Source organism: Pygocentrus nattereri, chromosome 25 (genome assembly GCF_015220715.1).
Source record: "Pygocentrus nattereri isolate fPygNat1 chromosome 25, fPygNat1.pri, whole genome shotgun sequence".
Taxonomy (NCBI): domain Eukaryota; kingdom Metazoa; phylum Chordata; class Actinopteri; order Characiformes; family Serrasalmidae; genus Pygocentrus; species Pygocentrus nattereri.
Genome location: NC_051235.1, coordinates 26,327,260 through 26,339,706, shown reverse-complemented (window position 1 = coordinate 26,339,706; position 12,447 = coordinate 26,327,260). Strand labels below are relative to the sequence as shown.

The 12,447-nt window shown below is 40.1% G+C and overlaps 1 protein-coding gene across 1 annotated transcript in view; it reads left to right on the top strand.

Annotated features, from left to right (window-relative positions):
* Positions 1–12,447, top strand: part of aldh1a2 (aldehyde dehydrogenase 1 family, member A2) — a 44,393-nt gene that overhangs the window by 18,854 nt on the left and 13,092 nt on the right. Inside the window, exons 2-5 of the mRNA XM_017711647.2 lie at positions 940–1,044; positions 1,678–1,818; positions 3,526–3,655; positions 10,689–10,750. Coding sequence (XP_017567136.1) covers positions 940–1,044; positions 1,678–1,818; positions 3,526–3,655; positions 10,689–10,750 — 438 coding nt within the window. The remainder of the gene's footprint in view (positions 1–939; positions 1,045–1,677; positions 1,819–3,525; positions 3,656–10,688; positions 10,751–12,447) is intronic.

The window sequence follows — 12,447 nt, the reverse complement described above, 5'->3', positions numbered from 1 at the left end:
GTCAGTTTTTTTTGACGTCATGCATCTTTATGTACTAAAAACAATCTATGTTTTTGTCTCAATTACAAAATTATTATCGTTATTATAAACATTACACTAATGAAGATATGATGGCAGTAGACAATTCACTTACATCCTTGATAGACACATCCTTCACCAAGTTTTGACCAAGTTCTCTTTGAATACTCTCAATGTGCTCGCAATCATCAGATTCATCCACTTGGGGAAGGAGACGTTGCATGCAGTTACACATTTCCACCAGAGACGTCCAAATCCCCAAAACATACATAGTGTAAACATAAAAAGAGCAGGTTTTCCACTGTGGAGACGAACAAAAGTGAACTATTTAAGGATTCCGATTTTTTGTAATTCTGTATGTAATTATATATTACCACTGCCTTTACTAAAGAACCCTTGAAGAACACTGTCTATAAGGATGTATTACACAAAATCCTGGATCGGATTGATTCAAAAACCTCTAGATAAACAGTTCCTTCATTCTCATTTGGGTATTCATTGCCTTTTTACAATCAGGGCATCACTTTTTTCAGAGTATTCACCCTACAAAGCTACCATGAAGTGTTTAAAGTAGTTGTGATAGTGCTGATCCTGGTGCATGACAGTGTTCATCATGATAACTTCACTTACTGCAGCTTTAGAGCTGTGACACATACAGATTGATCCCCAGAGAGCTTTATGACTGATCCTCAACTACACATCAGTCAAATTACATTGTCTGTTTCAGTCAGTTCATATCGTTTGTGCATTAGCTGGTGATTTGTGTGTGTTTGGTGCCTATGAGCTCTGACTCAGTTCTGGCTTTTTCCCGTTCGTTTCGGTGCTGGATGAAGAGCCTGAGTAGGAATCTGTCTTGTCTGTGAGGCCCCACCACTGTAAAAACTGAACCTCGTGTCTCTTTTTTTTCTTCCCCCTCTGCAGATTTTCATTAATAATGAATGGTACGACTCAGTGAGCGGAAAAACCTTCTCCACATACAATCCCGCCACAGGGGAGAAAATCTGTGACGTCCAGGAGGCAGATAAGGTAGGTTTACCTTCCTTCGGAGGACTGAATATTCCCATGATTGCATTACAGGGACATTTTGATGGCTTCCATGAGGAAAATTCAATTTTAACAACGAATCAAATAGACGTAAATATAATAGGTCACAAATCATTGTAATGGTGCTGAGAACAGTACAGTGGTGAATACAGTGGTGAAAAAGATGCTACAACTGGTCTAAATGTCTGATATTTAAGCATCCAACTGCCCAGTGCTCTAGAACTGACTATCATAGTTCTCAGAAAAGAGCATCATGGTGTAATTTATGATAATGGTAACATATCATCCGCTTGGCAACACCTAGCTGGGTGTATGTTAAAACAGCATGAAGGAAGGAAGCAGCGAAGGAAGGCTGCTGGACGTGCGACTGTTAGAGCTACTGAGACTCGTCCGGAAAGACTGGATTTCATGTGCCCCAGAGATGCACAAACACCTGTTTACAGGAGAACGCTACACCTCAGTGTTAAAACTCTCTCTGCCCTCTCTCTCTCCTTCGAGAGAATGACATATCATTCCATTGCATAAAAGTTACACTGAGGAATGATCATAAAGACTACTTGAATTGACCTCCTCTGTCTATTTTTCTCTGCCATTCTTCCTCTCCCTCTCTTCCAGGCTGATGTGGATAAGGCAGTGCAGGCCGCTCGCTCGGCCTTCTCTCTGGGTTCAGAGTGGAGGAGGATGGACTCCTCTGAGAGAGGGAGGCTTCTCTCTAAGCTGGCAGACCTGGTGGAGCGAGACCGGCTCTACCTCGCTGTGAGTGTCATAAGAAAACCTAATATTTCCAACGGAAGATATTAGGGGAAAAAATATGCCACATCCTGTGGCTTATTATTCCATTATTAATTGGAAACCATTACAAAATATCTGCATTATTATTATTATTATTATATCTTAAGGGTCCAATTGCTTACTTATACAACTACATAATAATTACATAGCACATTGTCATAAATAATCTACCTGTGCAGGTACACATCAAGGTAGAACAGTGGTTTAAGGTCCCACTGTGTATCATATATAAGTTTTTTCAGGTAAAAAAAGAAGGTATTTGTACCTTTTCATAATCTAATGTTTTAAAACAGGACAATAAAATAAAAAGCCTGGAGGCGAGACGGGGTGTGTGGAGTCAGTACGTCTTGGAACATATAATTTCACTAGATTATGGTTCAGTTATGTTCCCTGGCTAAAGGTGAACCCTTGAGGGGACCACATCAGTGACAAGAGGGGTACTGCCCCAGTGACAGTTTACTACCTATATTTCTGAGAGTGTAGTTACTGAATAGTGAGTCTGAAGATTGAAAACACAATAATAATGAAGATAATAATACTAATAATTATAATAATAAGGATCCAGCTATAAGAGGTTACTGTAATAACATTTTACTTCAAGCTATTTTTGGACCATTTCTATTGCTCCATTCATTGTGGTGTGAAAAAATAGAACAAAAAAACAAACTTGTCTGAAGACAGTGACAATATACCTTGTGCTTCGATCAAGCACTGCTGAATCATTGGTTGCAGAATGAACTGGAAAGCTGTTGATTGGAAGGACAGGTGATATAGGCCATTCCTCTACAGCCATTCATCCCTCAGATCTCACCTGAATGCCATAACTGAAGAAATAAGAGCTTTCATGCTGATTTACTCTCCCTCTAGGCAGCAGTGGTTAGCAGTTAGCAGCAGACAGATTCAGCAGACCAAGGCCTAAAGCAGACAAAGACACTCACAACAATAAGCAAGTGTCTAATGAGAGCCCGTCTGGTCATGGCAGGAGCTTCAGAGCTTTGTTGTTTTCCGAAACAACTTTGATTTGTCCTGCAAATGTCCCAAACCCCTTGTCGGCGGCACCGGCCGGGGTGGGACGGGTGACCTTTGGGTGATAACGATCATACAACCTCGAACTCAAAGTGAAATTTTTAAAAGAAAGGCATTGTGCCATGGCTGATTCTTTTCGCCACGTCTGTCTTCCACAGGAGACATCTGCTTTGGCTTCCAGCTCGGATAAACCTGTTCGCAAAAAGATTTAAAAACAAAAACGCAGCGGCTTTCTTTGTGTAACGCTCTCCCGAGAGCCCTGCAGCCATTTTAAATAAATCTCTCTCGCGCTGCGCTTGAATCTTTGCCTTAGATGGCTTTTTTTCCCTCTTCAAATGTGAACAAGTGTCAGAGTGAATCACTCCAGAGGAGAAATGTTACGTCTACGATTGTGCTTTATATCAAGCTAATCCCACTCTGATAAGAAATCACGGCTTCCTGACACAGAGATAACAAAGCCTGCTCTGAAATGCTGGCTATATAAGTATTACATTTCCCCCTAGGTGCGGGTATAAAGTGTGCACTTTAGCTTGGATAATTCCTAAATGCAGTATTGGGGGAGTCAAATTTTATACCCGTGTGTGATTTTTCATCCCACCCTTTACTCCCTTGCTTTCTCTCCTCATCTGTCCTTCCTCCCCTCAGACCCTGGAGTCACTAAACGGCGGGAAACCTTTCCTCTCCTCCTTCTTTGTGGACCTTCAGGGAACAATTAAGACACTGCGATATTTCGCTGGATGGGCCGACAAGATCCACGGCACTTCCATTCCAACCGGTAAGGTGACACTCGTCCTGACTGAACCCCCCACCCATTGCCATTCAGCACAAATCCACAAAGGACACAAGTTGCATATACACGATTGAGAATTATGTGCTCTTTATGCAATAAAGTAGCAATCCCCAAGCAGGGGTACTTATACCCCAAGTCGTGAGTGAAAATTTATGAGGTGGTATGAGGAAAGATACTGTGAAACGTTGTGTAGTAAATTTTATTTACAAAATAAAAGTTACTACCAGATTTAAAAAAAAGAATCAAAAAGTCAATTGTGGTTAAGATAAAATTAATAAACTAAATAACAGTTAAAATATTGGTGCGATATTGATGTCTATCAATAAACATCTAGAGTCCCAGCAGCCTGTGTCAGTAGTAAAAATCTGCGATCAAGCAGGAAAACCATCAACAAGCAAAGCTAATTAATGGATATGTGGTTATAATTGCAAGTGGACAAAACAACTGTGAGTAGACAAAACAACTGTATAAGGAGACGAACCACAGATATCACCAGTTTCAGGCTTATGTGTCTCATTAAAGGAAACTGAATTTCATGCTCTCAGTAACAGCATTTTGGTTAGAGGCAAATCATTGAAATAAAGTCAATATCCAGTTTCATAATGCATAATACATGTTTAATAACATGTGTTTTTAATATCACTGGAACAACCAAGGTGCCAAGGGTTCAAACCACTTTTGGTTCACTAAAACAGAGGTTCTCAATCTGGTTGCAAGGAACCCACAGCTAATCCATTTTTACTCTGTCGCTAAGCTTTGTGAGTTGAGTTGAAGCAAACCAATGGTCCATCTGAGGCTCCCTCAGTAAAGTATGTTCAAGTTGGGAAAAGTGATACACATAATTTAAAGGTTCTATGCCAATTTAAGAGTTCTTTCTAGAATCCTTAGATTAAGTGGAGGTCCTTTACACTTTAAAAAGGTTTGTAACACTCACAGAGCCCAATTATAAAAATCATTCAATAACAAAGTATCCAGCTTTTTAAGAAATTAAAAGTGGTTCTTGTATGGCATTTCATCAAATAACATTTCTGGAATCTTTTTTTTTTTTTTAAGTGTCAGTCTCAGGTTGCCACTTACTGCTGGACGTGAAATGACCAGATTTAGGAAGATATTGGTTTGACTGTGGGGTACATGAGCTATATTTAAAGAGGTGTAGGGGTATGTAAGACAAAAACAGTTGGAATGTAATAAATAATAATCCAAAGCCGGTGGCAGGCCTGTTTCATGTGGGCCTTGGTGGGGGAATGGCAGGCGTTCAGATGACAGTGTAGTTCCCAGCCTTATATACCCCTTTAAATATGGCTCAAGTACCCTATAGTCTGACTGGAAAGTGGTATTTTGCAGACAATAGATGTTCATTCTAGCTTCAGCACAGTGGTGTTTTCATAGTGGTTTTGTCTGGACTGTAGTAGAGTGTAGTAGAGAGAGTGGCTGGTGCTTTGGCACTGGGGGTTTTCTCAGAGGCCTGCTGGAGATGTTGTGGGGTTATGGAGGTGTTCGGAGGGTAAACAGACCGGACTCCCTCAGCAGTTATAAATCTGCACGCTAATGGCCGCCCTCCTGCCGAGTGCCGCCACCGGTGGAGCAGGGTGACAGCTCTGGGGTTGGGGGGGGGGCACAGGGGGGCATGAGGGGGTACTGGGGAGCTGTTCTGGCTAATTTAGCTGTTTGAAAGAAACGCAATGGGGGGCCTGGAGACTACAGGACAGCAGTGGACTCGTAGCGCTGATATCAGAGTTCAGCCATTAGTTTGTGGGTGTATATGTGTGTATGTGTGAGTGTGTGAGTGTGAGAGTGAATTGGGGTTGACAGTGGAGCCGTCTCTCAGAGGCCCCATATGAGGGCCACACGGGTTAAAGAGAGGAAAGGAGAGGACATTAGGTGTCCACTGTTGGGCGTCTGGGTAATTGCTGTGCATTCCAACACTGTCTGTCGCCATCACTCTCTGTCCACTAACTGTGGGTCTGGCTCTCTCGCTCTCTTTCTTTTTCTCTCTCTCTCTCTGGCAGACTCACTTGCTTCAGAGCAAAGCCACCAGTTTTAAATAAAGCTGTAAAACACTGACATCACAGACACTGGATTGTGCTTTTTTAGGAAATGATTCATTTCAGGAAATCCCAATTTTCACACCGATCTGATTCAGTTCAGTTTTCCAATTCAAGTTGAATAATTTAGAAAATATTAATATGACGTCAATATGAGCTGTAGACTAACCTGGGTTCAGTCAGTTGTTAGGAATGGAAAACAGCAGCAGCTCTATGTCAGGACTGTTTACTGAAAGAGTCACTATAAAACTTCTACTTCAGTAACATACATAAATAATACATGGAATGTCTTGTACAAGCTTCAAATGTACATGTTTAATCTAGACAGGCTAAATATATTTCACCTAGCACTAACTTACCACTAGAATCCCAAAGAGGTGCTAGTAGAAATTTGCACTGTTGTACAGGTGACTTTTTCTTTTGCCCTGAACTGAAGGACTTAAGTAACTGTACTTTGCTAGAGAGTATTATTTTGGAAGATTATTACTTTACTTGAGTATTAGTAAAAGTAAACATACTTTTTTACATTCATTTTTCATAAATTTACATTTAAACCTTAACAGTATCGGTTAGAAATGTAAAAGTAGAGTTTTCTCTTTTATGTCTTACCAATCACTTCAGTGTATTTGTATCCACGTCCAACCAAATTCACATCAGTATAAACTGAAACTGCCGAGTGTGCTAAAAAACAACACATTCTGTCTTTAACTAGACACATCAGTGTGTTCATTTGGAGACAACACATTTTGTGTCCCTCTTAACACAGAATGTGTTAAAACAGAAAATGATACGACACAAAAAGTGTTAAAATGGATAAGAAAGTGTTCTATTATTTAACATATCACTTCTCAGAGTTAGCTAATACATCTCTGTGTTGTCTAGTGCTACTGATTATTCTCTGGACCACACACCCCCACATGATGTATAAAAAAAGTCTAATTTATTTGCAAAATGTTTATTTTTAGATACTGTTCCAGCAATAATGGCTGAAAATCCATCCATTCAGTAGCTAACTTCAGACTGATGCAACTTGATGCACATTTACACCTGTTTGTTTTCATAAGATCTCCAGGTTAAATTCATACATATGGAGCCAAACTGGCCTTAAACAAAGCCTGTGGAGCCAATTCAACCCCAGTGATTAGAATATTTATTTAATTCCTTTCTGTGATCAGAGTGATATTTTAATGACAATATAACAGCATGATGATTATCTCTTTTCCAAGGACAGCCTGTGTGCAGAAAACAGCCATAAAACATGTCAAAAAAAGGACACACACAATAACAAGTGTCTGACCGGCAAACACATGCCTGAACCTCTTAAAGCTGTGAACAGATTTCAGAGTGTCTAGTTATTTAAAGATTTCTCCAGCTGGACTTACCCTAGGGACAGTGACAGAGCATGGAGAATGGAAACAGAGGCTGTACTTTCAGTATGATAAGTATGTGGTACGAAACAGTGAGAGCTGTTCAGGCGATGTGCTTTGTTTGTCTGTTAGAAAGGAAGGCCTGTTGTACCTGAAGCCTGAAGAAATGAATGAATCAGATCAATACGGTTGTAAATTCTAAAGACACATACAGAGCTCTTTAGTTTATACCGTGTGCACTTGATAAAACCGCAAAAGTCTGAGTGTTTTTTAACACAATCTCTATAGCCGGATATGTAGTATAAAAACTTTTATAAATAATTTAGTTCAGTTTTTATCCTGTTTAGGCGAGGGGCTCATTAACACACGTTTCACACAGTTCTTCTGAAACGTGGATCAACTGCAGAATCTTATACATCATCAAAGGTGCCACTGAGGGTTCTTCATCTTTGAGCAATGCCACAGAGTAACACAAACAGTGGTTCTCAAACTCATAACGGGCCCACAGCTGATCCATTTTTACTCTGTCCCTGTCCTTTAAGAGTTGACTTGGAGCAAAAAAATGGACCTTCTGGGGGTCCCTGCGTACTGCTGCCCTAAAGACCATTCAAGTTTGGAAAAGAGATTTGTGAGTGTAAAGAAACATTCACGTAATTGTGCCAATTTAAGAGTCCTTCCTAGCACCTTTACATTAAGTGGAGGTTCTTTAAACTTCAAAAAGGTTCATAACACTCACAGAGCAATTACAACAATCGATTCTCTTCAGAAATATCCACTGAAAGGTTCTTAGGAAATTAAAAGTGATTCTTCTATAGTATCTAATCAAATAACATTTCTGGCATTTTTTTTTTCTAAGAGCGTCTGTCGGAGGTTTCCACTTTCTGCTGGACCTGAAATGACTACATTTAGTTTCACACGTCTTCTGAAACATGGATCAGCTGCAGAATCCCATATATCATCTCTGCAACCATGGTTTTTGGAAATTGCTAGATAATAAGCATAATTCCTTTACTTTACTCATCGGGTGCCCACTACTCGCCAGCCTTCTGGACCAGCTTGACCACCATTGAGCTTCTTGCTGTACAACGCTGTGCAATCCACACACTCAGACGCTGCTGCTGCCACTGCATAATCAAAAAACTAATCAAATTAACCACTGCCCCACCTGTTTTTCCTGGTTACCAACACTCAGACAATGATGTTATTACATGTGTGGCAGGTTCTCATGCATGACGTGGTTTTAAAAGGGTGGCTGGTGCCGCCGGGACACTCCTTGAAATCTGACTGCCACCCCAGATGCACCCCAAAATTTCTTCTACCTTGCTGTAGGGTGGGTGTTTGCTCCTGTAAGAGAAGAGGCAGAACAACCTTCCCTGCAACCCCCATCCACCCCCTACACATTCTCTTTTCGAATAAGTCTCTTCTGTGCTGCTTTGCTCTGAAGGGAAGAGTGAATTGGCGATCAGCAATTGGCCAAATAACTGTTCAAAGCCTCTCGACCCCCAAACCCCCAATCCCCACCTCGCTCGCACTTCCTCATTGCAAGTAAATCTCTTCTGTATCACTTTATCTTTACCAGTTGGCAGAACAACTGTTTAAACTCGTGAGGTTTGCTTGAAAAAGATCCCAGACCACTATTTTCAGGAGGACTCTCTCAATATCACTCTCTGTTCTCAAGCTGTCTCAGTATTACACTCAAACAGACCGACTCCCTTTCACACTCCCTCTCTCTCACTCCGTCACTTCCTGACACAACGCCGGTGCGCCTCGTTACAATCTGATTTTCATTTTCAGCGCATGAAGGAATAAAACAGAAGAGTGGAAGGGAGAGGAACAGCAAATCCCTCCGTCAGCGAGTGAGCGCACCGCTGGGCCTTTGTTGTGTTGCTAAACCAAACTTGCCTAGCGGGAACTCGCTGCGTTTCGCTTTATTTCATCTCCAATCTAATCCGTAATAGAATTACAGCACAAACAAACAGCATGTGTGTCTTTGGCCCGCTCTTATCTGGCCACCAGGGGAGATGAATCATTGGCTTGTCCCGAGTCCAGATGCTTCACGCCAGCAGATTGCTTCAACCAGGGCCGTGTAACGTAGGCCTCGCTGAACGACAGACTGGAGTCAGATAAATACACAGTGTCATGATTTACTCCTGTTTTGTACAACTCAGATATGAAAAAGGAACACCATTCCTGACCACTGCACACATTCCTCTCCTCCAGGCTCTATCTGAGAACAGCTATTTGCCAATGTTGCTTGTTCTGCATTATTTGTCCACACATGAGCGCTGTAAAAGCTTGCAGTTTTCATCGTCATTAACTGAAGGCTGGCAGATAATGTTCTGTAATTTACTATGAAGTCTCTTTTTGCAGGCCCCCTAGTGGCCATTCCACCAGTGGAATAGAAAATGACTTGGACTTCTCCCTGTAACATTGTTATCAGATGAACTAGGAGACTCTTGGCATTCAGTGTGTGAAATGTTGTGACTGTGTTGAGCTGCTAGTGAACAATGAGGGGTGGAAGAGGAGGGGTGAGGACCTCCTGCTGCAAAAACAATTCACATCCCTTTACAAAGACGGCCGTTCCAAGATAAAACGAACACAACTGCAGCTTTCTTTACATCAAAAATTGTCTAAAAATAGCATTTAAACACAATATGAAGACTTTTTTTATAATGTTGACTTGATTGCTCACCTACAAGGATGAAAATCCATCCAGCTTTGCGTTGTAAGTCATACATGTTTCCATCAACATATATTCCATCAATGCTACTGCACAAAATAAAAGGCATAGTTCAACTGATGGATGCGTCTCTATATAGTTTACATAATTCATAATTGTTCCTAATTCGCAGTGGTGTGAGATTTTAAATGAACTAATGGATACTTTTCAAAATGATTAAACTATGGCAAATGTGGGCATATGTGCAGTAGTTGAGTGTCAGTTGATGACAAATGTGAAGTTGATTCAAATATTTTTGTCTGCAGTTTTCTTTAAAACACTGAAGTTAAAATAAATATATTATTCAGTCGCTTCTTAAAGAGGCTGTAGTCTTCGCTTTTACATCAGTTACTGAATAATATATCATTTGCTCTTAAAACAGATGGTTCTTCAAGGGTCCTTTAGTAAAAGGAATGGTTCTATATAGAACCATTTCATGCTGAAATGGTTCTTAGCATGGTGAAATGGTTCTTCAGATTGACAGAGAATGTGTTGTATATGGTTCAGTGCTTCTATTGTTATGATGCCAAGCGTGTAACAAGAGACAAACCCTTTTTGGTGTTATATAGAAACATTTTCAAAAAGGTTCTATATAGAACTATATAGTCCAGACGCTGACACCACCACAACAGAATGAAATTAAACACACAAAATAAGGAGTTAGTAGTGGATAAAAGGTAAATATTAAGTATCAGTAAAAATATAATTTGAAAATACTCAGGAAAGTACAGTTCCTTTGAGATTTTACTTCTGCATGTAACTGAGTAAATGTAACTAGCATCTTTGTTAATAACTGAAAAATAAGCCTGAGGTTAGAGGGGTTAAAGCTCTGTGACCTGTGTCAGATGGGCCATTTTTAAGATGCCTTGTTTCCTTCTTTCTCGCAGATGGAGGGTATTTATCATTCACCAGACACGAGCCCATTGGAGTGTGTGGACAGATTATCCCGGTGAGTACCAGCTTATGATGGGCTCTGTAGGTCAGCGGCTGCTGGTGGTGGTCCTGGAGTTCCCCATTGGTATATAATTTAGAGTCTTCCCTGCTCATAAACTGATTAATCTCTTAAACTCTAAAGACCCACTGACAGGTCCTGACTTGCCTTATTACATGCCTTACATATTGGTTAGACCAATCACTAAGTAATTCATAATAGTTACTGAATAATAAGTCTTAAGATTAATAACTGGATGATAAGCCTGCACTTTATAAGGTAAATAAGCCCTTTATGAGTTGACGTACATGGAGTACTCCAGGATCAGAGTGGGAACCGCTGAGGTAAACATAGTCTTATAGGCAATGGTCAGGCCTAGAGAAAAGAGACTGTCCCCTTTCTGGGCCGATGTTCTGAAGAAGAGTGGGTTAGTGACTTGGCTGGCGTGGGACGGGGGAAGGACAGCTTTTGTTGAAAGACTTTAAGCAGGTTACTGGAAGTCTCTGACGTTTATTTGTCAGGAGGACTGATAAGCAGGACACAGAGTGGTTCAGAGTGGGAGGGGGAGGAAGGAGAGAGAAATAGGGGAGAAAGAGTGAAACCAAAAGTGACTGAGAACGAAAAAGAGATGAAATGACAACTACAAGTGGTGTTTAGGGAGGGAAAGAGTAAAAGATGTGTCTTGCATAAACAGAAGCTGTCTCTGAAATACTAAAATTAGCCCTTAAAGCATCTTCTTAAGAGGAAGAATGTCAGTCATGTGGCATTTATCTTAATCCTGCTTCAGTAAAGAGGAATTAATGAACATTTCCAGCTTACAGATTCAGAGACTGACTGGCATTTTACAGTAGATGAGTGGGTGAAAGCTCAGAGTGACTCAGCGATTGCTGGTTTAAGGCTTGTGTGAGTAGGAGTCTGAAGTTTTGAGTGAGAGAGTGACAGTCATGGCTACAAAGATAATGAACATATTTGACAGTTGGCCCAAACGGAGTTCCTGTCCTATGTGTGTGTCAATGTTTATTTTTAATACATTTCAAGGACACAAAATGTCCTGACTTTATAGAAAAAAACAGAAAAACAGGACTAATCTGCTGTTGGACCAAAATCTCCAAAATGGTAACCTTACAGGAGAAGGAAAAAAATACTTTCAAATTTATTTTTGGTTGTCTACGCACAATATACAGGACAGTAGGTGATTATATGTCATGTCAAAAACTGAAAATGTCAAAAATGGAGATAGGAGGTTTTGGTCATATATATATATATATATATATATATATATATACACACACACACACACACACACACACACACACACACACACACACACACACACATATATATATATATATATATATATATATATATATATATATATATATATACGGGATATATATACATACATACACACACACACACACACACACACACACACACATATATATATATATATATATATATATATATAAATAACAACATGGCCATGGTTGAAAAAGATCCCAACTGTTGTGCAATGCCATTTAGGACATTAGGCGAACTGTGTATGTATCTATGTATATGTGTACGCAGACTAATACCTAATAAAGTGGCCGGTGAGTGTGTAATATATATATATATATGTATATATATATATATATATATATATAGTTATTACATATAGAGACACGTGTTTGACCCTTTATTCTGACAAGGTATAAAAACAAGTGTTCATGTGT